A 27164-nucleotide genomic window follows, 5' to 3' on the forward strand; every position below is an offset into this window, starting at 1 on the left:
TTTTTATAATCTTAAGTGACATTGACCTTTGACCTGCATCGCAGTAATATTGAACTGTGAGGAGTCTTATTGGCGAGGATGGTTAACCACCACTTATGATCGTTTTCGCTTATTATGGCGAACGTAAAAATGTGTTTAAAAGTTGGCCCACATGACATCTAAACAGTTTCTTTTAATTAAATGCAATAGTTTTAAAATAAAGAAAATAGTTTCACGAAAGTTACGTGTGTAAAGTTTTATTCGTTTTTTTTAATCCAGTCTAGGACGACCTATTCCGACTAGAAATGTTCAATGGCCGCGGACTTCCGTTATCGTTTAAACGGTTGTTGGTGTTTAGTTTATGTACAATTTGTATACAATTATAAATCATAGAACATTTAAAAAAACCCAATCATAATTCGATTATTATATTTAAGAATAGCTGACTGATTTTTCTAAAAAAAAACAACATTTATTTGCCTTTTGTATGTAGAGGTAATCGTTGAAAATGCAACTGTATTTGAAGATTTACATTTTCAGTCTGTATGAGAAAACACACCAAAGAGAAAGATAAAGGTGTCTGACTTTATTAGAAAAATGTGTTTTATTGATGAGGTTAGTGGCTTCAGATTGGACACAGGAATAGATTTCAAGAATTTGCCAGAACAGTTACATAGAGAAACATCAAAAAGCGTAATTTGGGGGGAAAGTCAGTGATTACAAAAAGAAAAAGCTGAATGGAAAAATATATAATTTTCTACAACCATTTACATCAACGAAGATAGACCTGAATATTTACACAATAGCAGATTACAGTATTTACAAAATCAGGACCAGAGAAATAAAAGGATCACAGGGTATTTTTTCCAAATTATGTCGAAAATAGGAACTGTTCTCTGGAGGAAGATCAGACACTGGAAGATTAGTATTATTCAGAAATTCACCAACAACATCGTTGAAAGCCCTGAGAAAAGTTGGACTGCAGTTCCATACGTCAAAACACAGGTGAGAAGTCACCAAAACTGACGAGTTAACATTGTTGCTGCTTTGCCTGGGACGCTTTTGCCTCCATCTTGGAGGTTCATTGACCACGTGATCCTCAAATCAAGGTGAAGATGCTGGAGCCAAAGAAGAATTTGAAACTATAAATAAATGTTGCTCTGTGGAGAGAACGGATCAAGTGGGACTGAGAATGTGTTTCTCAAACACATTCGTTAGTAACGGATCACATGATCTCAAGTCCAAACAGGTCCCATGTTTTTTGGGATCAGATCACAGGCTTTATTCTAGCGCTGACGTTTTGAGTTACTCCAGCAACGACACCTCGGCAGGGCGTCTCTTGAGGTCTCAGGACTACGTCCAAACCTTCCCCACAGTCACCCCAAAACCACTCCACTGACTCATCACCACGTTGCCCGAACCACACACCAACACAACTCTTCCAAAGAGGAGACTAAAATCTAAAATAAAAACCACTGATGAAGAACTTTGCATTATATCTTCCGAGACTCTTCCAAGTCCTCTTCAGGAGATTCAACCCCTGGGGTTTTGGTCATGTACAATCAAAAGTGACGGGTGTCATTGGAGCATGAGCTGTTTGAGGTTATCGTGGAGAATGGTGTCCTTGACATCCCGGAACACCAGCCGGATGTTCTCCGTGTTGATGGCAGTCGTGAAATGGTGGTACAAAGGTTTCTGGGTGGCGTCACGCCTTTTGGCCCGGAAGCAGTCCACCATGAAGGCTTGGATTTCGGGCAGGCTGTGCTCGGGGCCTGTATAGTCTGGGAAGTAGTCCTTGAGAGCGACGCTCTTTACTTTCTCCTCCAGCAGATCTGTCTTGTTCAGGAAGAGGATGATGGAGACATTAGAGAAGACGCGGTTGTTGACGATGGTCTCGAAGATGTTGAGGGACTCGCGCAGACGGTTGGTCTGTCGGTCCTCCATCAGGACCTGGAACAAACAAGGAAGAGAATTCACTCAATTTCGAACTTGTTACTTTTCACATGAAGGCATCAGAAGAAGCTGAAGCTAAACGAGCCGCTGAGATGTTACTCACCTGGTCGTACTCCGAGGAGGAGACCAGAAACAGGATCGAGGTGACCGAGTCGAAGCACTCGAACCAGCGCCGTCGCTCAGACCTCTGCCCACCCACGTCCACGATCTTGAAGGGGACGTTCTTGATCTCAAAGTCGTACTCGTGGATTCCTTTGGTGGGTTTTCGTGCCAAGAGAATGTCCTGCTGAGTCGGCAGGTAGGTCTGGGGAGGAGGCAACAAGATTTCCAATTTATGGGTATAATATTAAATATTACTGTTTAATATGTCTTTCTAACTAGCTTTGTTGGGAATAGCCATACAAAACAAAAAAAGTAAATGTAAAAGCAGAATAATATACATTCAATATTTAGTACAGTCAGTTTCACTCTCACCTCACCTCCATTTGTGTAACATTTAGGCTCAAAATTATAAGGATACAGACAATTTGTATTGTCTATATTGAACCATTCATGAAAAATTGTCCCCATTAGTTTAATGGTTGAGCAGGTAAAACAAAATGTAGCACAACATCATATTGGTGGCAATTACTATTTAGAATACTGTATAAAAATACTATTTTCTGATCCTAGAAATACATGTTATAGTCACTTCATATTGAAAAACCACCATAAGTTGAATTATGTTTAATTATTTTGTCTGAAACCTGCTATAGCACATATCATAGCGTTTAATATTTTATGCCACACATTTTAAACTCGTAGCATAGAACGTATTTAGACAGTTCATTTCATAAGCAACTTCAGTGCAAAATACCCGATCAAGAACGAAAACAATGATTAAAGATTTGTTTTATGGATGTTTATAAATCAAATCCCAGGCTAGAGTAGTTCATCCATATTTATGATCTGTGATGAAATAAGAGTCAAGTGACATTGTTTTCACATCGATGTTTCAGCTAATGTGTCAGAGGAAAGTAACTAAAAGTAAGTAAGTAATTTGTATTAATTAACAATGAAAACAATACTCAATAAAATATATACTTTAAAGGTCAAGATAAAACTGAGAAAGTTAAACTTAGAAGTGTTACAAATCAGCAAAGTATAGCAATCATAGTCTTACGTCATAAACGGGCGACAGTTGTGCTCTGAAAATCCATCTTGCAGGATCACATGATTGTGCTGTCTGACATCATGACGTCAATCAGAAACTTATATCATTTCGCCTTATGTAATTATTATTTAATTTATCTACACTTTCAGCTGGTTTACTCATCATCCACACCTACTCTGTGATTTACTTGTTCGAATCTCATGAAGTCATTCACAGAGAGAGCTCTGATGAGTCCACCAGAATACTGGTTATTCTGGAGCACCGTGGCAGGAGGACACCCTGGAAATTAAAGGGTGACACAGCTGCAGAGCAGATGCACGGCTATGATCGGGTCAATATAAACTGCCTTGCTTTGGCTTTGCTAACCTGTGAAAAAGATGCTCTACAAGGAAGCCAGTTAACACTTTTTAAAGCATAAACAACTATCAAAATCTTTAAATGTGACAGTTGAGTTGACCACTCTTAAAAATGAGAGTTGAATGAGCAAATATGCAACATAAAAGAACAATCCAGAAACTTTCTTGATCGGGAAAAAAAAAAAAAATCAAACTTACCGGCTCGCCGAGTTTATCCAGATTATCCAGGAAATATTTCACAGACTCCCCCTGAAACAAAACATGGGTCCAGTTAGTTTTACAACAGCTTGAGAGTCCAGAGTTCAGCCACTTCAGAACCTGCTTTTATGAAAAACTGAAACTTAACACAATACAAATACTTTTTTTCTTTTCTTTTTACAATATAGTGCAGACAACAGGATCTGTCACATGACCCTCTCTATAGGAAGTGCACCCACAACACACACACCTTTCACAAATACACAAAATCTTTTCTTAATCTCATGAGAGTTCGGCAGGATGCAAAATTATTTGCTTAAGCGGCCGTCACGTGCACACTCGGCTCGGATGTTCACAGGCGTGTGTGCTCGGAGGCTACACATGTGCAAGCCTGAGCATGAAGCTTTCAAGACACATTCCTTTATTCTGCGTGTGGTGTGCGATTCTGTGTGTTCTTGTTGTGTGACATTCTGAATTTATTACCCCAGAAAAAACAGTAACCGTTTTCAAAGTCGTTTCCCTTTTTATTCAACAGCTTTTCATTCTGCGTCTCAGCATTAAATGCATGTTTTGTACTTGGCGACTCACAGCGACTGAGCCTCACAGCAAACTGAACCGACCTGAAAAACTTGTGTGTTTGTGTGTGTGTGTGTGCGCGTACATGCAGCTAAGGTTACAGAAGGGAGGGGCAGTCAGGCAGCTTCTCGCTGGCTTAAGAATAGGAGATAAATTGTCTGGTTTGTTCCATTTGTAATAACAGATGACTTGATGCACCAGCACTTACTTTATATTCTATTCTATAAACCGTTTTGTCATCGCAAAGACACATCCTTGGCTTCTTTTCTGCAATATTTAATGAATGAACCTTGTATCTATAAGACGATGTATTTCACGCACAATGTTTCCACACGTTTCTGAAAAGGAAGAGCAGCAAAACATCTTTAGGAATTAACTTGTTATTAAAGTCAAACATCAACATCAGTTTTTTGTCACTGCATAAAAAGAACCCCCCCCAAAAAACATTTTTTAACTTAAAATGAAGTTGAGCTGAAAGTCAACTAGTGTGCGACTTATATTTCTTACTTAGTCTATGCTCATTAAAATCTAAATTAACAGCATTTTCAACGGCTTCAAGATTATTAACAGAAGGAGTCGCTGCCATTTTAGCACCTTAACCACCGTTAGTTAATCAATTGTCAAGCTTCATAAAATAATACATAAATAGACACATACATACTTATACATATATTTATATAAGTTTGATGCTGTCGGCACTTCAGCAACATTAGCATTTGGTTGAATTATGAAGGTTTTCTTTATTAGCATTTTTGATACCTTTGATATCTTCTACAATCGAAGATCAACTTTTCTTAATGGATTTACCAATACGTTGTCATATCAATGAAGAGCGGCGTCTCTTTTCAATGCTAGGTTTAGACTACCCTTCAACCTTTGAGCAAGGCGACTACCCACTCACTCGCAAACCACAGCCATTCGGACCGCGAGTGGATCCAAAACTGAAAGTACGTGAGTCGAGGTAGCGCCTGGTCTGAAGGTCACCATTTGCTTAAACAAATGACTTTTAAGATCTTGTGCTGGCAGGAAATTCGCAGCAGATGTTGCGTTCATGACACGAGAAACGAAAACAATGTCACACTTGCCCCGAAGACACAGCACGACGCCCACGGAAGGTGAGAGTGATGTCATCAATGTGCCTTTATAGTTTCATTTCAAAAACTATGAACCGCCAGCTCAAAAACTCTACATCCGACCTGCAGCGCTCACATGCAGCAACTTCCAGGGAAACCACAAACGCTGACAATAGCTTGAATCGTTTTGTCTCAGACGACAGAGAAACGAAGGTGGGAATTTATTCACAGTCATCTTGAACAGGAAGTCGTTGGAGATCAAACCCGGGTCGGCTACCACTTAGAACCACCCGTTTTGTTACTGGCCGTCACTTATGGATTCATCGCATTTCTGATTTTGACCACACAAGAATGGAGTTTCACAATCCTAATGGAGTCAGAACAGTGTTGCGTTTGTTGTTGGAGGGGAGGGGAAGCAGGACTAAATCACAGCAGGAATGTTGATCTGCCGTTAAACAGCTTTATTTTCACAAACAAAGAGGAAAACCCACCGGACCTCGCTCACAGTCAGTCCCGCTGGACCCACCAGTACTACTGCTAAGTATATATTGACCCCTCAGCTGTGGCATTAAGACCACTCGTCTAATGTTAAGACCTACCAGCTGGAACTCCCTGCGTCGGTCGTAGGCGTTCTGGATCCCCGAGTCCGCCCACAGCGCCCTGATGGACGGCAGGTACCGAAGGAAGACGGCCGTCTCGAGCTTCCCGCTCACCATCTTAGCCGAGCGAGTGTCGAACGCCATCAGCTCGTCCCCATGGGGCTGATTTTTGGGGTCACCCCAGGGGATGTGCAGCTTCTCCCGCGCGTCCACCAGCACTCGGACACCTGCGGCACAACCACAATTAAATGAAGACAACAATTTACCTCGGCCAACAAAAGAATAGTATATTTTCAAAGTTCAAAGTAAAATCTTTTTAAAACACAACATTATTGTCCTGCATATAACTTAAGAACGGAGTTTGAACTTTTAATGCATTCAAATACAACCAAAAAGTAAGCAAATGAGCTCACTTGGACAGCAGATGGTAACACCGCAATCTGATTTTGAGTTATTTTGTACCAACAACTACATATCAGTGTAGTACGTATGTATTCACCCTTTAAAACATACATACGAGTTATTTTGTGCCGACAACTACATATCAGTGTAGTACGTATGTATTCACCCTTTAATACGTATGTATTTTTGAGTTATTTTGTACCGACAACTACATATCAGTTTAGTACGTATGTATTCACCCTTTAATACATACATACGAGCTATTTTGTGCCGACAACTACATATCAGTGTAGTACGTATGTATTCACCCTTTAATACGTATGTTTTTTTGAGTTATTTTGTACCGACAACTACATATCAGTGTAGTACGTATGTATTCACCCTTTAATACGCATGTATTTTTGAGTTATTTTGTACCGACAACTACATATCAGTGTAGTACGTATGTATTCACCCTTTAATACGTATGTATTTTTGAGTTATTTTGTACCGACAACTACATATCAGTTTATTACGTATGTATTCACCCTTTAATACGTATGTATTTTTGAGTTATTTTGTACCGACAACTACATATCAGTTTAGTACGTATGTATTCACCCTTTAATACGTATGTATTTTTGAGTTATTTTGTACCGACAACTACATATCAGTGTAGTACGCATGTATTCACCCTTTAATACGTATGTATTTTTGAGTTATTTTGTACCGACAACTACATATCAGTGTAGTACGCATGTATTCACCCTTTAATACGTATGTATTTTTGAGTTATTTTGTACCGACAACTACATATCAGTTTAGTACGTATGTATTCACCCTTTAATACGTATGTATTTTTTAGTTATTTTGTACCGACAACTACATATCAGTGTAGTACGCATGTATTCACCCTTTAATACGTATGTATTTTTGAGTTATTTTGTACCGACAACTACATATCAGTGTAGTACGCATGTATTCACCCTTTAATACATACGTATTTTCTCAGTTATTTTGTGCCGACAACTACATACTCCTTCAAGAAACATCTTAAGACATTTTTATTTGTTCAGGCTATTCCTTGATTTTCTGGAACTCCTGTTGTGTTATCATTTTATATTGCCCTTTAAAGTATATACTTTATTGAGTATTGTTTTGATTGTTTAAGCGCTTTGTGACCCTGGTCTGGAAAAGCGCTATACAAATAAAAATGACTTGCATATCAGTGTAGTACGTATGTATTCACCCATTTAATACATACGTATTTCTGAGTTATTTTGTACTGACAACTAGATATCAGTGTAGTACGTATGTATTCACCCTTTAATGATTTTAAATTCAAATGTTAATATATAAAAAAATAACTGAATGATGAAACTTGGTTTTAAGTAAATAAATGTGAAAATAAATAAATAGATAAATATTATGATGGAAATATTGATCTATCTTTCTGGATTTTAGAAGTTACCAGTCAATATAATCTAAGTATTCATACGAGATTATAATCCCAGACATGTTTATTATCGACAGGACGCCAAGAGTCAAAGATAATACAAGTCTGGATAGTATAATAACAGTAGAAAAGTTAGAGTTAGAGTGGATGAGTTTCGAGGGGGTTCTGGTCTGGATCTGGACGGACAGGAACACCTTGCAGATCCACCGAACAGCCTCCATTATTGGCTCCATCCAGCCCAACATTGAGCAACAACTCGCCTGTAGCCATTTCTAAAACCCAGGACTTGCTGTCGAAAACACCAACCATTTTGAATCGTGCACACTTTAAAAAAAAAAAAAAACAATGTCCATGAAACCGAGCCGGACCAGCACCGGGGGTCTCGGGTCTTGGGTGTGTCAGTGTGTTTATGTCCCTCCAACAGATGTGGAAACTTCTTTCCCATCCATCTTCTTTTTTCCACTTTTTCTACACAATCTCACGTTCAAAAAAAAAGTTCCTTCTTCTCCTCACCTTTGATGACGTTGCTGTAGATGGTGGCTCGGAAGTCCTCGCGCGCGTGCTGGTCGAAGTCCTGGCCGTGGATGATCCGCATTTGTTTGAGGAACGTGGACTTGCCGCTCTCGCCCGCGCCCAGCAGCAGGATCTTCACCAGCCGCTTGACGTAGGTCTTCTCCCGCGACAGACATCGATCGATCTCCTTGGAGCGTCGCACTTGCTCCACCTCGCCGCTGTTGAGCAGGCAGACGGGCAGGCAGACTTTCAACACGGACCTGGTCGGCAGGAAATCCGCCATGTTCGCGCAAACTTCATCGATGCTGATTTGGTGCGCGGTCGCGGCGGGGCGCAGGCACGGGACCAAGCCCCTTCCCTCGCACTCAGGAAGTAGCTGTTACTGCTGCTGCTGTGTTTACCAGCGAGCCTGTCAAACTTACACTGACTTCCAGTAACTTCGATACTTTATCTTAAAATGGCGACCTTTGAACATTAATCACAAATTACTTTACGAGAATCTTTTTTTTCTTCTTCTTCCCATTCCATCACAGTCGTTTATTTATTCGAGATGTTTATTAAATAACAAAATAAAGACATTTAAAAAAAAAACAACAATAAATCGTATTTGAAGCTTAAGAAAGCGTTACAATTAAATATTTTAAACTAAATAAATAACTAAATCGAAAGTCAATCTCTAGTTACACGTTGCAATGTCGCCGTTCTATGGCTAAATATGGTAATTACACCCCTGGACGCGGAGTGGCGTGATCTGATTGGCTGTTTCTTATCTGGTGCCTTCAGTGTCAGTCGAAACTTCTTTTTTTTTTTAAAAATAGAAACAGAAACGTTATCACCAACTTAACGGAATCATAAATGTATTTATTAGAGTCTGCGTCACCTTCTGTTCACCAAGATTACTCAGTCAGCTATTTTGAGTAATTTCTCTAGAAGAAAAAAATCCAGAAACTAGAGGGTCATGACTGTCAATCATAATATTTGCTCGTCATCTATTTTCACATTTATTTACTTAAAAAAATAAGTTTACAAAACCAAGTTTCATCATTCAGTTATTTTTTAAAATATATATTAACATTTGAATTTAAAATCATTAAAGGGTGAATACATACGTACTACACTGATATGTAAGTAAGTAAGTCATTTTTATTTGTATAGCGCTTTTCCAGACCAGGGTCACAAAGCGCTTAAACAATCAAAACAATATTCAATAAAGTATATACTTTAAAGGTCAAGATAAAACTGATAACACCACAGGAGTTCCAGAAAAGCCTGAACAAATAAAAACGTCTTAAGATGTTTCTTGAAGGAGTATGTAGTTGTCGGCACAAAATAAAAAATAAAAAATAGTATTTAAACTAATGTTATTTTTAAGATGTGTATTTAATATTTTAATCTTGTCACCTCCGCTTTCAAGATTGAAAAAAAAACAAGAGTTTATTTATATTTGTATGAGGATTAAAATTAATTATTGTTAATTATGTATATAAATAAATCATTCCATTTCTAAATAACAAATAAATTGTGTTTGCTGGTACTTCACGAGTACATCCAACATGAGTAGTTCCGAGCTAATATGAGGTCCGTGAAGGCAGCATGGGTATCGATCGCCCCAGCATCCACACACCACACTGCTCTCAGTGTCGTCGTGAGTGACAGCTGAACACCATGACCATCAGGAACACTCTCCGTGACCATGGGCAGCGGTATCGACCCCGGATGGATTGTTTAAATAAGGTACGTTGTCATCTGTTCCACTCGCAGCTCAGCGCCGGACTGGAGTTCCCTGAACGCATCTGTTGTGGTGATACGTTTTCTGTAGAAGCATCTATGTTTTTGAATGACTCGTTTTCTCAATGAATGACAATTATAGTTGTGGGGAAGAAAGAAAACAAGCCATGATGTTTTTTTCTGTTGCAACCTGTTCCACACTAATAAGGTCATACAGTTTTAATAGCATAAGCCCGGATCAGTGACAAAGCTTCCACTGACACTCACCTGCTCCAAGAGGAATGTAATCCTTCACCTGTTGGACATTAAAATTGAGTGAAAATCATGAAGACAAACTGACTGCATGGTTTTTTTTATATTTTCAGATTTAGCTCATTCAACATTAAAGTGTGTAAAGTGTTTGTAACTCGCAGACATATTCTCCTCTGGTGTTTCTTCAGGATCTAGAGGCTAGAAGAGCCCACACAGTTGGATTTTTAGGAACCCCCCATAATTGTTAATAAAACTGACCACTTTATAAAAATGTGAAATAATCAATTGAAGCTAACACTGGTAGATACAGGAATGGCTGATGATGTCATGTATAGTGCTGTCAACAAACTCAAGTGCGTTTTCACCATGAAAACTGTGATATCGATCCATGATATTGGAACGATCTTCCTCTCTCTCTGTGTTTGATGATCTACTGACTCCTTCAAGAAACATCTTAAGACATTATTGTTTGTGGTTTTCTGGAACTCCTGTGTTGTTCTCTGTGTTATCTTGACCTTTTAAATATATATTTGATTATATATTGTTTTGGTTGTTTAAGCGCTTTGTGAGCCCGGTCTGGAAAAGCGCTATATAAATATAATTGACTTACTTACTTACTATGATAAACCAACATTGGAGATCCATACTGGTTCAGGGGTAGTGAAGAAGGAAGTCAAGTAGCCAGTTTAAGTTCAACTGTGCCGACGATGGTGGGCGATTTAAGCGATCAGGGGCCACATTATATACTGTCAAGACAAATGAAGAAGAGACAAAAACCTTAATAGTAAAAAATAGACTTGTTTGTATAAACAACAACATTTTATGATAAAGTTAAATAAGCTAAAGTTGTTATTTTATCAGAATCGGAAGCTTTTATTGCCAGTGCTGTAAACACAACATAATAATTTACATGTTATTTAAATAATAAACCTTTTCTATAGGAATATAATGAAAGCACATTTCTTATTAGTCATAACAAAAATCATAGCTATATGTTAAAATTGTAATTAATATGAAATACATATTAGCCTGGTCTGGTGTAGATTACTAAGGTGATAAACTGCCTGAAGATTTTAGCGAAAGAGATTTGGTGGTTTATGGCAAAACCAAAGAGTAGTTCATGTGGGTGATTGGAAGCTCCTGTTTACACACACACACACACACACACACACACACACACACACACACACACACACACACACACACACACACACACACACACACCCCCACACACACACACTAACCTGACAAACTATTTTGTAGCGTCTAGATATCTGCGAGTCTTCAGAGCGATGACTCACCTCAAACCTCCTACACAAGACCAACACATTTCAGCGAGGGCATGAAACCTTCATCCCCTTTCACTTCCTTCCCTCTGGTAAACTCCTCGTTTCACTCCCTTTTTTAGTTCTTCTTTCCCACTACACTCGCTCTTCTCCTACATTTTATTTCCTTTTTTTGTGTTTTTTCCTCTACATTCAAAGTGCCCTCCGGAGTTCCCACTTTCCCTTCATTTAGTTCTCATCCACCTCTCTCTTATTTTCATTTTTACAGCTTCACTTCTCTCTTTCATCATCCTCCTTTTCTGACTTGGCACATATATATTTGTCTACCTAATCACAATAATCATCTTTACCATCATCTACTAATCTAATTTGGTTTTTATTTTCTTCCTTTTCTTTCTTCTTTTCCCACCATCTCCTTCAATCTGCTCATCCTTCTCCTTCACTGTTTTCTTGGATGACTTTATTTAGTTTTTATGTTAGAAATAATTCAATTAAAACAACAACGTTTTCTGTGTTTACCTGTCTATTTATGAATGCATTTTATTAATTTGACGTTATTAATTGATTAATTCTTTCTTTTCATCCTCCCCTCTCATACTTTTTCTTTCTTTTTCCTCTCTTACTCTTCATCTCTGTCTTGATAAAACAATAAAAAGTCTACGATTAAAGATAAACCGACAAGATGAAAATAAACTAAACAAATAAATAAAACATAAAAAAAAACATTTTTATTTTCTCCTCTCTTTCTTATTTTTCTCATCAATTGGTCAACAACAATCCTGCATCTGTTGTCCCGAGTTACCGACTGGGATGGTGACCTCTGCTCTCCTGCCTCTGTTGCCATAGTAACCCGCTGAACCGTCTCCTCTGTTTGGTCTTCAGGCGGAGAAAGTTCTGCTGGAGATGCAGGATCCAAACTCGGGCGTCAGGTCGCAGCCACAGAGACTGGTCATCACCACCATACCACACGCACTCACTGGTACAGACTCACACACAGACACACACACACACACACACACACACACACACACACACACACACACACACACACACACACACACACACACACCCCCACACACACACACACACTCCGTCGTCTCTCTAAATGATTCCACAACTCATTATGGAGCTACAGATTCTGTCTCCATGACGACAAGCCAGCCAGCCAGCAGGAAGAAGTAGGAGGTGAAGAGAAGAGGGAACCCAGAATGATACGTCACAGTTGTTAAAATAAACAGAGGCAGAAACGATTCCTTTAATGAGACGGAGAGGAATAAAGGGAGACGAGGAGGAATGTAAGGGATGTTTGGGGGAAGCACGTCGTATGATGTAAGAAAAGTAGCTGGCAGGCGAAAACTGAATCGAGTAAGGGAAGAGATGACGGTATGATTGAAGATTAAATAAAAAATTAAGGAAGGAAGGTGGTAAATAAAAGACAGAAGGGAGGACATGCACACATCCGTTTCCTTGTGTCTCCAGGTGAAGACATCGTCAGCTGGTTGGCTGAAAGATTTCAAACCAGCACAGAAGGTGAGAAAAGAGAGTGAAACGCCTCAATTAAAATTTAAAAAAAAAGAAGTAAATCAAGTGTGTCTGTCTGTGTGATTTTTAAAGAGGCGAGAAGTTTTGGCTCCATGCTTGTAGCGCTCGGCTACATCTATCCTCTCCAGGGACACAAACGTCTGCTGCTGAAGTCGGACGCTTCGCTTTATCGTTTCCAGGTGAACACGGCGACGGCAGCAAGAAACCACGTTTTGAAACAAACTCCTACAGGAGAAAACAGGCATTTTCAGTCATGGAGGAAAAAACTAAAGAGTTTGTGTTTTCAGACGCCGTACTTCTGGCCGACGCAGCAGTGGCCAGTGGAGGACACGGACTACGGTGAGCGCTTCCCTCGCTTCAGCTTCGTCATCCTGCTCATCGTCTTCTTTGTTCTGTTTGTCCCCACAGCCATTTATCTGGCCAAACGCAACATTCGCAAGAAGGGAATCCTGGAGCTTCACGAGCAGGTGCGACCGGAGGGTTGTTGGTAATCTGCTTAGAGGAGTGAGAAATAATAGATACACCGATGTAACACATTTTTCTTTGACCATACCCGACTGATATTTAACATCACTGTATTGATTCTTTCCCCCCCAGATGAATATTTTATTTTTTATCAAAGTGCTTTGATGGTTTATATATCAATACACTGGGTAAAGTAACTTAATTTTTTTTTTTTTATGTACAATAAATAATTAAGTTGTTAATTTTTGTGTTGCAATTTAACCTGTGGCCGCTAGATGGCAGCAGTCCTTACGTTCTCCACAATGAATCTTGCGAGATGACTGAGGACAAGAGGATACAGTCTACTTCAGCAGCTTTCAATGGCTGAAGTTTGGTCATATTTTGGTTTAAAATAAAGCCAGTTACAATCAAGAGTCATGTGATCTGTATATTCTGCAAAACCAAGAGTCAAGTACTCGACAATACTACAAATTTTCATACAGTATCACAATATATCTATATATGTCTGGTGTTCCTGCAGGAGCAGTACAACAGACTCCACAAGTGGATGAACCACAAGTGGGATTTCATCATCATGCAGGCGAAGGAGCAGTACAGGTAAGACTGTCTTTTGATCTCCAGGTAACGTGTTTTGCACGAAGAAATGACAAAGGTAAAAAAAAAAGATCATACTTTTGTGCTTCTCTAGAGCCGCCAAAGAACGCAAGAAACCGGACCGAGTCGTGTTCGACTGTCAGGAGAGAGCGTACTGGGTCGTCCACAGACCTCCGGTGAGACACACATGCTTATCACGCAGACAGACCGACACGCGGGTCTGAAAATAAATGTTCCCCTGCCACTGAACCGCAGGGAGTCTCATTATGGCGGCACCTGAAGCTTCGTTACAGTCACGTGACCAGTATCTGTTAAAAGGTCGCCGACCGTCAATCTTTAGGTGTTTCTGGATCTATAGATACGATGGAGGGTTCTGTGGACTGATTTATTGTATTTATTTACAAAAACAAACCTAAATAATTGTTATTTGGTTGTGGAATTTTATCCTGTCTCAATGTTTCTGTCTCTTTTAGTTGCTTTTGTGTTTCCCATCCAATGTATGTTAGTAGATTACATCTGTCTAACTAAATTCATTGTTGTGTTTATGTGTATTCGCAGCCCGGGACGGTGAGTGCGATGGATTATGGTCTGGATCGCAGAGTAGATCCGAACTTAGACGAGGTAAAAGGTGAGTGTATTTTATTTTCTTCTTAAAATCGATTGATAATTGTTAAATATTCACTTTTCTTCTTGTTTTTTTCTCCCAAAGTTTTTCTTTTCTACAACTCCGCCAAGTGGTCATTGTCGCACATCTACACACAAACACCAGGTGTCAGTAGTGAGTCAGTTTCAAAATATAAATAATAATTTGAAAATGATTTTGTTATTTAAAAACTGATGCTAATAAAGTATTCAGTAAAATATAGGTAATCCAATTAGATGATTTGAAGGAGAATTGATGGATTGGTTAAGTAAAACAAATATACGAAGCGACTAAATAACAAAGTAAAATAAAAAGTAAAATAAACAATTAGTGTTCATTTACAAATGATGGTCAAAAAGCATGTACAATGTATGTATTATGTATTATGACTAACAGGATGTGTATAAGGTCATTTTTTTTTTGTAAATCACCTCAATTGTTGATAACTATTATTGAATGAGGTGAGTAAACCACTGAGGTTAACGCATTTGGTGTTTAGTTTTCCACACAGTATGTAAATGTATAATTTATGTATTAATACATTTATAGTAAGAAAATAATTCCAAAAGGTTTGTGATTTAGTTTTAAAAGCCAATATTTTCAAAGAAAAAACATTAAAAATAAATTAAATTAACAAGTGATATTATCGTTTTTATTTCACAATAAATGTCATTATTCACAAAAATAACCTTAAGTACTCTCTTAATTTAATTTAATCCTAAACAATTATCACTAAAATAGAAAAATATTTAGACTCTTGCGTGTATACCATCTTTTCAAAAGATATTTACTGTATTTTCTCTTCAGGCAAAAACACCAGACCACTACGAGCGAATTGTAAGTTTGTGATGTAACAGATTTTTATTTTATTTCTTTATTTTTCGTTTAATTGCCGTAAAACATCCGGGTTTTTTTTGCAGATGATCTTCACTCGGCAGTGCATCATGAGACCCAGAGTCAAGTCCTCTGTGTCTATCGGAGCGTAAGTTATAAGTCCTCACGTCTCAAATATGAACTCATGTTATGTAAAAAGAAATTGTTAGTAGTATTTTTGATAAACTAAATGTTTTTGTCTGTTTGTAACTGCAGGTTGGTGAAATATTGCGCCACCTACTGTAGCCACGATCCTTTTCTCTCCAAGTGTCTTCCCAGTAACCCCTGGCTGTCTGATGATGTCACATACTGGACCCTCAACATGTCCAAGTCAGGACGAGTCCCTGTTGTCGTACTATTACCGTATATCTGAGCAAAATGGTTGTCATTGTCGCTCCCGTGTCTCTTCCAGCGTGGAAAGTCCCACCAAGATGCGAGTTGAACGCTGGACGTTCAGTTTCGGAGAACTGCTGTCGGACCCCCGAGGACGAGACGACTTCAGACTTTTCCTGAAGAAGGAATTTAGTGGTAAATTCTGGATTCATTCTTTTGAAAAAAACGTTCTGTTGTCAACTCGTCATCCGTTGTCAACACTTCCAGGGGAGAACTTGGCATTCTGGGAATGTTGCGAGGATCTGAAATGGGGCGCAGCCGCCACGATGAGGGAGAAAGCCGAACAGATCTACAAGTAATCTCCGTGTTTCTGTTGATTTGTGTTGATACGTGTCGACCAACGTTGTCCTTCGCAGGACCTTCCTGGCCCGCGGCGCCCCCCGCTGGATCAACATCGACGGGAAGACGATGGAGGTGACCGTGAGGGGGCTGAAACACCCCCATAGATATGTGCTGGACGCGGCACAGACGCACATCTACATGCTGATGAAGAAGGTCGGCGACATCATCGGTCACGTCGGTTGTTGCTATCGAGAGCTGAAGGTCTGTTTTCGTTTAGGACTCGTACGGACGATATATGAAGTCTCCGGTCTTCAAGGATACCCTGAAGAAGTCCGTCTGTCCTGACGAGCACAAGTTCACGTACGTGTTTCGTTTCTATCCTCTATATAGTGTTTTATTTGATTTTATAATGTGTTCCCGTTGATACTCAATGATGCTGCTTCAAAATCTTCATCCCACCAGTGACGCCCAGTTGGATCACAACGCTAGGAACCGACGGCCCAGTCTGAGTCCCATCATCCTTCGGCAGCAGGAGCAGGAGCACCGAGCCAAGCAGGCGGCCAGCGCACCTGTCGACATCACGCAGGTTATGAGCAAACTCAGCAGGCAGAGCAAAGTGGCTCCGCCTCCTCCTCCTCCTCCTGCTAAAACACGCTGATGATTGGTCACGATCATGCACAACATAGTTCAATGTATTTACTGTTGTTTCTGGCTCCCCCTGGTGTCAGAGCAGGTGAAGTAAAAAAAAAATCTATAGAGTTTTACACACTTAAATGACAAAGAATATAAAGATGATATTTTCAAATGTTACGTAGTGCTGCTTTAAGAAGCGTCTCACTAGCTTCACAGTAGACAATCTAGAGTAAAATTTGAAACACACATGAACCGACATATATTGTCCGCATTTGTTTTCACTTTTTGTTTCCCATCATGCATCTGTGTTCCATGTCTGATTTTGATTTCTCTCTGTTGTCTGTCACCTAATAAAACAATTAACTTCACGTTGTTCGTTTGTCAGGATTATTTTGGTTCTTTTTTTTTTTTATCTTTCTTCTTCCATGCTTCCATGATTTCAATGTTTTCATTTATGAATCAAATTTATATATTTACTTTATTAAGGAAGAATGTTGCTGGATACAGTACACTATAGATATTACTTTACTATGGATGATTATCTGTAAAAATATATTCAGTAAAATTGAAATGACATAAGAACTGAAAAAAGTAACTTTAGAAAATACTTAATTATCTGATTTAATAAACATTTTTTAAATTGTATTTTCTAAACATGTAGGTCTGGATCTGAATCCAACATCATGTCCAACTGACACCATAGTTGCTCTTGCATGTTTGTGGGCACGTCATGGGTCCATGGCCTACTTATTTTATACCAATAGCTCAGTCGTGATTTCCTGTGTACAAGTGACAGATAAATAGGGGCTTTGACGTTAAATTCCTTTCAAATTTAGTTTAAGAAAAGCTGGGGTTTCTTCTCTCAGTTGGCATTATTTTCATGGATTTACCTCAGATTAATTACCAAGAAATAAGATGGCATGAGTGGTGAAAAATACATCTGATCATGACGTTTTTCAGCAACCTGATACTACTATATGTAACCATGTAGATGTTTTTTTCATTCATTTTCACTAGTTTACAAGCTTATTTCTTGTGTAAACTTGACTGAAACAAGCGTCTTGATAAGCCAAGAGTCACAGGCTTATGTTACTTTAGAGAATATTTCATCTATTTTTTCAAAATAAAACACCTTTAAGACGATAATAATTAAAATAACAGAAAGTAAATAAAGGATATTTTCTATTTAAGCTACTCCCTAATACACAGTTCACAACATATTTGTACTGGCAAATAGTGATGGTCTGATTTCCTGAAGCAGTGTCATTATTTTCCGAGTCCACTAGATGGCGGTCTCTGCACTATTTTCCTTTGTTTTGAACAACTGTTCTAATATAACATCACATCATTTTGTTTCACATAACTGATGGGGGCCACCTACTAAACAACATGACACTGCTTCATGAAGCTTCATCAGACCATCACTACTGGCAACTACTATAAACCAGATTTTAGTCAAATATTTTGAATTTTGTTGCATCGTGTTACTGTCCAAAAATGTGTTTTTTTCCCCAAGAAAATGTTGTTTAATTTCTTCTGTGAATGTGATGTTTATTCTGATGAATTTCAGGTTTATTTATAACTTAAAATAAGTGACTTAAGAAGTGGCTTCAGCTCTAGATGCTCCGATGAGTCGATCCACAACAACACAGCTCTTGTCGCGTCATCCCCGAGTCAAGCTTCTAAAATGCCCTCTTCCTTTGACCTTTGACCTCACAGCTCTGCCGCTTCACCACCCCGCTGCCTCACCTGGCCGTCTACTCCGGATTCACGGACTCCCCGACGGCCAACCCTTCGTCCTCCGTCCTGCTCCAGGCCAGCACCCCGGCCTGTCCCTCCCCGATCAGCGTGGCCCTGGACACGTCTTCCGTGACGGACCTCGAGGGAACCCTGGACCCCCGGAACACCCCTAGTGGTGGAAACATGGTGAAGTCCAGGATGGCTCTGTCCCTGCGACGCCTCCTGAAGCGAGGCTGTACGCCCACCAACGTCTTCGGCAGCTTGTCGCCCAAATCGACATCTGTGGCGAGCGCTCGCATCCAGCCCATCAGCCCGGACCCGCCCAGCCAGGCCCCTCAGAGACGGGTCGGCAAGTAAGTCATCACAACAAGTCTCTTATCTCGTACAGGAATTGACTTCACTTCCTGTCCTCAGTTTTTTCCACATCAAGGTGGACATTCCCCCCGAGTGTCGGATCTACCCCATAGAGTCCGAGGACGAGGACGAGGGGACCCGGGGCGTGTCTCTGGGGGGAGACGGAACCAAAGAGATCATCTGTCCATGGGAGAGTCTGACGCCGCATAACGGAGCTGGCTGAAGAGAACACAGAGAGAAGTGAAGGTGTTTATTATCCGAGGGGCAGAAGAACATATGATCGAGAAGCAAAGCAGTTATGCATCGCAAAAAAAAAGTATTATGAAGGAATAACCTGTTGAGCCCGAGCCAGTCAGCAGGGGGCGCTCATCCCGACAGCTTTATGTATAACTCTCACTCATCACAACAAACAGTGTTTTCAACATTGATTCAAACATTGTTAATATTTATCATTTTTAACTTAAAGTGAAGGCGCCTAAATCGAGAATTATTGATGTTTATTTTCTCCTTTAATTTCCTGGAGGTCAAGAGTAAATGGAGGCGCCACTCAAGCAGATTGTAACCGTTTATATTGCCTATGCCAAGAGCCGGCCTTGTGGTCTTTTTTCCTTTTTTCTTTTGGCGTCTGACAACTAACAGTGTTCGCACCAGCAGAGTACAGTACCCTCATTACCCGTCAGGGGGCGCGACAGGGACGTGTAGCTTTCACAAACATGGTAGCCCAGAAGCAGCCTTAGTAACGTCACCGTTTTTACAACTTTGTACGCGACAGGAATGTGCACAGACTGTCAGGCCGAGAGTTCAAATAAATAAATAATAACATGTATTTTAAAATGAAGATTTTGATTATTGTATTTAAAATACAAGCAATGTATATGAAATGGTAAAGGAGGCTCAATAGGCTCTTAATGATACATTGATGATGTTATTTTTATACTTGTTAACAAGAAAACCATTTCATTATTACACATAATGAATTTTATGGACATTTTATTAGATTTTGACGTAATAATTATTAATGCACACATATATATGAAAAATATACAGTATGTTACAGTTATAATAGTAGATAATAAATATGATAATAATATTAATAATAAATACATAAATAAAAATATTTTCCCTTCACATTCCATTAAATTAATTAACAGAGTAGCGAAGCAACATATTCTCAGTCTGTGCACATCTCTGATCGAATATCTGTGTTTCTATATTTCTTATTAACAAATAAAGTGTTATATCGATATATACGTGTATATTTAAGAAAAGATCATAAGATGCCTCTTCACTTGGACTGTTGTGCAGTCAGTTTTGTGACTTTGTGTTGCTGTTGTGTGACCAACCTGATGAAGGTGTGAATGTAACAACTCGACAACCCAAAGTGACTATTTAATTAGAGTTTTGTGTTTTGTTTCAATATCTGGTGTCAAGTGCCTCAATAAAGCGTTGTCTTAAAAAAAAGCACTAGTGGTTTTGACACAATATAAACACACACACACAAGCACGCACACACACACACACAATGGTTGAGTGGAAAAATGGAGTCTAACACAAGTATATGTATGTATATACAATTGTTGATATAAGACAAAGAGTTTAGGAGGAAATAATTAATACATAAGCAACGTTAACATTTCCATAAACATTGATTATATTCATATATAACCTACTATTTTGATCTAAATATTAGAAATGAGTACAACTATTTAATAACAATATTTTTGTAATGGTATATCATAAATAAATTGAGGCTCAGTTGAAAGATCTGTTTTGATTATATGCAAATTTGGTTGAAAATAAAGAGATAAACGACCCCGAGAAGATGTTTAGCTGCGATGTTATATTTAGCCGCTAGATGGAGACACACTTACAGTGTTTGAACAGTCAAAATCCAATTTATCTTCAACGAAACCTGACGTCGATGAGATTTTGATGTCTTCAGCCATGACTCACAGCAGCAAATACAAGTCAAGATTTGCAGTGATTTTTTGAAGTTCGAGCTGTAATGATTTGAAAAGTAGACACATATTTGAAAAATAATTGCTTATAAGAAAAGTTAATTGAGCTCAGGTCATGTTTAAGTTAATATAGTATTCTGAATTCCCTCTGAAATCTACTACCTAGGAAAAACTCAGGTAGTAGACTTTTGGAATTACACCTCCTGAGTCAATTATGTACGAATATAAAAAATGCCAAAGCAAACAAAAAAAATCCACAATAATCTATTTTTCAATATTTCTTATTATGGCTAAAGCAAAAGTAACTCAACACTGAACAAAAATAAAAAGAGATTGATCAATACTTTTCTTTCTTCTAAAATAGTTATTTCCTTTCTCCACAGTAGCTCTGTGTTAAAAAGGTTAAAAGGTTTAGTAAGGAACTCGACCTCTCTGCGTGTAAATACTCTACTGATCATTTAAATGCGATTGGTTGGCTGGGCGGCAAAGCATCACAGAAGCTGTTCATGTTGATTGTCGGGTCACCATTACTGAGAGTATTGTGAGAGGTGTGAGATTGAGAGGGATGATACTTCACCTGCAAGTTTGAGTCAGAACCTCTCATAAGGACTGAGACTCCACTTGTCGTCATGGTTTCTCGAGCCATATTACTATGGTCTGCGATGCGTTTAAAGTACATGCTACACAAACTAGAAGATATTTTATAAACTCCCCGCCCCAGACAGGCCAGAGAAAAAAAAAATAGCGTTTCCTACCATGTGCATATACTGTAGGTTCTGGGAGGGTTGGAGGTTCAACCGTCACGACTTTGAAGAAGCAATTATGGGCAAGAGAGAACATTTTCAGCCCGAGAAGTGCTGGATCCAGAGAAGGTGAGGCGAAGCTGTCACTTTGATGAGCCGGAGTAGCAGTGGGAGGTCCACAACAGGTCCGGTCCAGGTGGACGTGATAAGGGGGAGGAGACCATGTTTTCAGATGCTAGAGAATAAATCACAACACACTCAAGTCAGACTTTGGGCTCATGAGAGAAAAAAACCCATTTCCAGCATATATGAAGCTGCTGAAAACATATTTCCTCTTTAGATGCCCCCCCCCCCCCCCCACCTGAACACTTTTGTACAAATAAACATGTGCATTGACATCTGTGACCGTGAGATTTGTGTGACCCCTGATGACAAGATGTTTAGGGTCAAAGGTGGAGCTGGCACAAGGGGGAGAGACAGAAGTGTTTTGGGTCCGAATATAATTTCAAAGTCATCCCTGTTTTTAATTTAGTAACATTTGCAGGTCAAAGGTCAAAAATAATTAACAGCTTCTGTCAATCCTCACACACGCGCACACACACGCACACACATTCCTACAATCTTTGTCTCAGGAGGAATGATATTATTAGCTGCTGAGTTTTAAAATGTCCCCTCGAACAAAGAGGCTGTTTATTTCAGGATCAGACTCTTGCGGCTGCTATTTTTGTTTAAACTGAGGAGGAGGAGGAGGAGGAGGATGAAGACGAGGAGTAGCGATGATGACACAGACAGACTGACACAGTGAAGTTTTAAGGATCGTCTCTGATAGGCTCCAACCCAGTTCTTCTCTGGACCTCGAGTCAGATGTCTAATCTCTCTGATCACACACTAAAAATACCACACATTTGGGCCAATGGCGCATCTGTTCACTCGTGACAGCTGCTTCCTCTTGCATTATTTCATCTGAGAAAGATGATGTCATTGTTGTGTTTGCACCTGAACTCAACACCATTGATATTTTAGAGGTTCAGTCGTTGTGTATTTGCTGCATGGTTTGGTGTAAACATGTTTGTTTGTTAAGTCATCCATCCTAGTCAGACTTTTTTTTCACCGAGGAAACATCAATTTACCTGCGGTCTCCGGGAGGAAATCAGAGTGTCTGGAGGAAAATCTCTGAAGCACAAAATACACTTAAATCATCTATGATTTCAAATGGGATTAAGAAAGAATTAAACAACAAATAATTCCGCAACTCTTCGCAGTGTAAGTTGCTACAAGCGTGACCTCGCCCCTCAAATCATGTTGCTAAAGATCTCGGTTTTAAACGGATTTTAAATACAGGAAACTATTAATAATAACATCAGTAATTACAGCTTCATTCTTGTTATAGCAGGATTAGAACGTTTCTGTTCAGATGTCAGTAAAGATGACATCAGTGAGTAGCTACACATTAATAACTTATAAAATGAAAAACATTTCAATAGTCGATCAGACAAAACCGTTTTCAAACACACTTGTGGAGATTCTTGTAGATGAATTATCGTTGATGACACTGTTGACAACAGAATATTGGGAAACATAATGTTTTAATTTATCAGATTAAATGACCTTCTGGACTAATTTGAAATGAGCCAGAACAACCCGCCAGTCTTTTTAAACTCCTCTCTCTCCCTCTGAACCATCTGGTCGAGACCTTTGTAGTAGCATTTTGTTGTTTAATATGTTAAAGCGATTCTATGCGATTTGAAATCGAGCGACGCCCGACGGGAGACTACATTTCCCATGAGCACTCGCTAAACGTCCCAAAAGTTGCCATGTCCAAGACTTCCATTGATGAATGAAGGATGATAATGATGAGGTAATGAATCGGATCGTGGATAATGGAATATGATATGACGGCTTTGTAAATAACATAACTTTAACTTTGTAATTATTATTTTAGTACAAAATTATTAAGGTACCCAAACTAACCAGAGCTTCTTTAAGAAGACAGTAAATACGATTAAACAACATTTTATTTGACGGTATATGAAGGTGGTGAGCGATGGAGGGGCCTCTAACAACAGAGGAGGCGTGATGTGGGACGAGAAAACACCGCCACATGACATGTTTAGCATAAGAATGCTATTTTCTTCTGTATGTAATTGAAATGCATTTCATTAAAATAAACGTATTACACGCTCGAGTGCGGCCCCTGATATCAAGAGCAGGGGCCCCCCATTACATTCATATTGTATTTAAATTCTCCGGCAAACATAATTGTTATGTAATAATGAAATATAAATAGCGTTTTTAAAGTAGGTTTGTGTGAATTTGTCGCTTCCTGGATATCAGCAGACGGGCAGGATTCTGCATTCAAAAGTGATGCCGATATGGAAGTGCAAAAAGCCGCAGTTCATCAAGTGTCCACTTGAGGCTGGCTGCAGAAAGAAGGGAAGCCAGTTTAACAGCAACCTAAAAAAACATATATGACCACTTTTTTCAAGTTTTCACTTGTCAAAACTCCCTCACTTAACATCCAATGCAAATAAAATATTATTAAAATCCCAATAATAATATATGTACGATATATATTTATCCATGAGTCTGACAAATGCTTGTCGAGTCTGACCAGCCATGTTTCATTGGAGCTAAATTCATGAATTTAATCCATAAAATATACACTGTAACTCTGCTTTATGTTTCCATTATCATATATTTAAAAAACTTTTGGCGGACTTGTTCAATCTGGGCTATTAATTTGCTTTCTCTATGGATATTTTAAGAGCTTTATTTTCTAATTCAACATCAATGGATTGATTAAAAATGATAAACATAATTATTTCATAATAAAACCACTTCTCCCAGTTTGTTTTTTAGCAAGCTTTCCAACGATACAAGCCTTAATGTTTATATACAATATTGACCTTAAAAAACGGAAATATTGAGCAAGTTATGACATTTAAAAGTCGGATTTAACACAAAGGTCACACTTAAAATATTAAATTCTGTTGACTTAGTTTTAAATTAGTGCATTTTCACCAGTTGAATGAATCCATAATTTTCTTAATATTTATGATACTTCCCTGGAATCGTCTTTACAACCTCTGTCTGATAATACTGGCTTCATAGAAATCACTGAATCTTCAACATTATACAAACATAACTATTCAGAGTACTACGTTTGAGGAAAAACAAACCTTTAGGAGGTTAACATGTTTGATGGAATGGTGTATGTTGTTTAACGTACTGAACAAAGATCAAACGATTATAGTTCCTCTGAAGCCCAATGTGTCTGACTGCCTCTTAGTATTCACCTCAATTCACCCTCACGTTATTCCAATCTCCAGAGCTGTTTGGTTATAGAGATGTTCGCCTGATTAAACATGTTTCCTGGCCAGTGCAAACACAGACACAGGATCAGGCTGCTCTGCCAAACAAGCGCAGACCTCATTGGGAGGAACAACAGCGGCTCAGAGAGAGTAAATAGAGCTTTGCTAACTAGCATGACGGGTCACTATCAACCTGATGGATTTACGTCATTTTAAAGCAGTTGAACGATGATTGAGAGTTCTTGTCGGAGCCCAAAGTTCAGATCCAGTCCTTGAGAGGGAACGTTCAGAGATGGACATTCAAAACAATTAAATGAAATCATTCATTTCTCCCACTTTGCGCCCGAATTATTCACCTGCTCCTCCTCTCGTTGCTCGCTCGCCTTCTGAGAACACGTTTATGATCAATTTAATTCAATGTTTTTCTTGTTTACTCTATCTTCTTATCCTGCCCTCCTTTCTTTTCCCATCCTTGATTCCCTCACCTACTGTCATCCGTCACTTCAGATTCTGGTTTACCTTCATCCTTTTCTTACCTCTGTTCTTTCTCTCCTCCCACACCTGACCTCTGACCTCCCCATCATCCAGTCAAACAGACATTTGTCTCTGTTTTCCCCGCAGCTTAATCATTCGTCTATTATCGCCTTGTTCTGCTGCGACTTTGCGTCTGCGCGTCCTTGAGAGTCCGACCGTACTCAGACACGACTATTTTGTGTGTGTTTGTGACGCGTCGATGTGTGTGTTTGTCGTTCGTCCTTCAGCTTCTTCTCGTTTCTATTTCCATCACAATGTTCACCATAATAGTTTCCCCTCTTATTCAGGTCAAGACAATGGAATGTTTCCTGTTCCTGCGTGATTGTAGCGGCGGACTGTTGTACCTCCCCGAGCTGCGTCTTTTATTCAACACACTTTTCCCCACCGCTCCTCAGACTTCACTTGCTTGTCAGTTTAAACACATTCGGAGGTTTCACTTCTCAGAGTTTCTCCTCCGTCATCCTCGGAATCTGATTAGGATGTGTAATCCTGAAAAGTGCATGTCTCGGTTCTTATCAATCTCTGGCATCAGAGTCAATGTCAAAGTCGCGCCGAGTTTGTCTCAGACCCAGATTCTCGCTGAGATATATCCAGGTGTCGCTCAAAAGGTGAGAGGCTGCTCTTGCTTGCCATATTTCACTGACTCCTTTATCTTTTCCCTTCTTTCTTGTCTCTCATTCTCCTCTTCCCCTCTGCACCCCTTTATAGGTTTGCTTTTGCCGTGTCATTATTTCTATTGTAAACTGCTGCCATTATGTAGTTTACAGTCTTCAACAATACAATTCTATATTTATTCTGTCTATCCCAATTCCTTTCCTTCTTCCTTTGTACTACGTTACTTTGTGGAGTCTTGCTCGTTAATACTTTTTTTTGCGTTTTTTTGGTGTTCATTATTTTAACTTCTATCACTCATAACCGATATAGACGTGCAAAAGGTAAGTAAGTAAGTAAGTAAGTAATATTTATTTATATAGCGCTTTTCCAGACCAGGGTCACAAAGCGCTTTAACAATCAAAACAAAGAGTTCCAGGAAATCAAGGAAAAGCCTGAACAAATAGAAACGTCTTAAGATGTTTCTTAAAGGAGTCAGTAGATCCATCAAGTCTAAAAAGCTGCAGTTCATCAAGTGTCCACTTGAGGCTGGCTGGAGATAGAGGGGACAAATTTAAATATCCAAGAAGAATGTAAAAGAGTCATGAAAACTTATTTTTTCAAAGCATATTTATAGCCTGGTTTAAATAAAACCTTGGGTCTTAAACAGTATGTTTTCTTCTGCCTCAACATTTATCTTTTGATTATATTCATCTTTATTGGTTTTCCAAAATTTTCGTAATAAGGGTTGACTTCAATGACAAGCTTTATTTATTTTTATTTCACTTTTATTTAACAGATAAAAGACCCATTGAGATCAAGATCTCTTTCACAAGGACGACCTGGCCAAAAAAGGCAACAGCACACATCATTGTTCAATAAATAAAAAAAAGAAGGCAACAAGTACAAAACAAACACTAAGACCTTGTCTGACTTTTAAGATGGACCGGAAAGCTCTCAGTGAAAGAAAAAGATTGCAATTTGAGTTCAGTTTGGAGAGTATTC

General features: G+C 39.0%; 2 protein-coding genes across 2 annotated transcripts; one reads left to right on the top strand and one right to left on the bottom strand.

The window, feature by feature from the left end:
- Positions 1-550: 550 nt before the first annotated feature.
- Positions 551-8697, bottom strand: LOC148085911 (guanine nucleotide-binding protein subunit alpha-13-like). Its single transcript, XM_087784044.1, has 5 exons — positions 8238-8697; positions 5888-6114; positions 3640-3690; positions 2036-2236; positions 551-1929 (listed from the first exon to the last, which is right to left on the bottom strand). The coding sequence occupies exons 1-5, from the start codon at positions 8518-8520 to the stop codon at positions 1558-1560; spliced, it is 1134 nt and encodes a 377-aa protein (XP_087640170.1). The 5' UTR covers positions 8521-8697; the 3' UTR covers positions 551-1557.
- Positions 8698-9737: 1040 nt separating this feature from the next.
- Positions 9738-20018, top strand: rgs9b (regulator of G protein signaling 9b). The gene is made up of 19 exons (XM_087784048.1): positions 9738-9971; positions 12386-12482; positions 12983-13033; positions 13118-13224; positions 13333-13384; positions 13454-13512; positions 14031-14107; positions 14199-14280; positions 14663-14725; positions 15555-15584; positions 15668-15729; positions 15837-15950; positions 16033-16148; positions 16221-16308; positions 16370-16508; positions 16573-16655; positions 16758-16881; positions 18648-19021; positions 19083-20018. Exons 1-19 carry the CDS (start codon positions 9903-9905, stop codon positions 19243-19245), a joined length of 1950 nt encoding a protein of 649 aa, XP_087640174.1. The 5' UTR covers positions 9738-9902; the 3' UTR covers positions 19246-20018.
- The last annotated feature ends 7146 nt before the right edge of the window (positions 20019-27164 follow it).

Source organism: Callionymus lyra, chromosome 2 (genome assembly GCF_982586985.1).
Source record: "Callionymus lyra chromosome 2, fCalLyr1.hap1.1, whole genome shotgun sequence".
Classification (NCBI taxonomy): Eukaryota; Metazoa; Chordata; class Actinopteri; order Syngnathiformes; family Callionymidae; genus Callionymus; species Callionymus lyra.

Excerpts from the sequence above, each read along its gene's own strand:
- LOC148085911 (XM_087784044.1), bottom strand. The coding sequence starts at position 8,520 with ATGGCGGATTTCCTGCCGACCAGGTCCGTGTTGAAAGTCTGCCTGCCC. Across the intron at positions 3,691-5,887 it reads GACGCAGGGAGTTCCAGCTG|GGGGAGTCTGTGAAATATTT; the intron begins GTAGGTCTTAAC and ends GTTTTGTTTCAG. Across the intron at positions 1,930-2,035 it reads CCTCCTCGGAGTACGACCAG|GTCCTGATGGAGGACCGACA; the intron begins GTGAGTAACATC and ends TGTTTGTTCCAG.
- rgs9b (XM_087784048.1), top strand. The coding sequence starts at position 9,903 with ATGACCATCAGGAACACTCTCCGTGACCATGGGCAGCGGTATCGACCC. Across the intron at positions 12,483-12,982 it reads CATACCACACGCACTCACTG|GTGAAGACATCGTCAGCTGG; the intron begins GTACAGACTCAC and ends TTGTGTCTCCAG. Across the intron at positions 16,882-18,647 it reads CACCTGTCGACATCACGCAG|CTCTGCCGCTTCACCACCCC; the intron begins GTTATGAGCAAA and ends TTGACCTCACAG.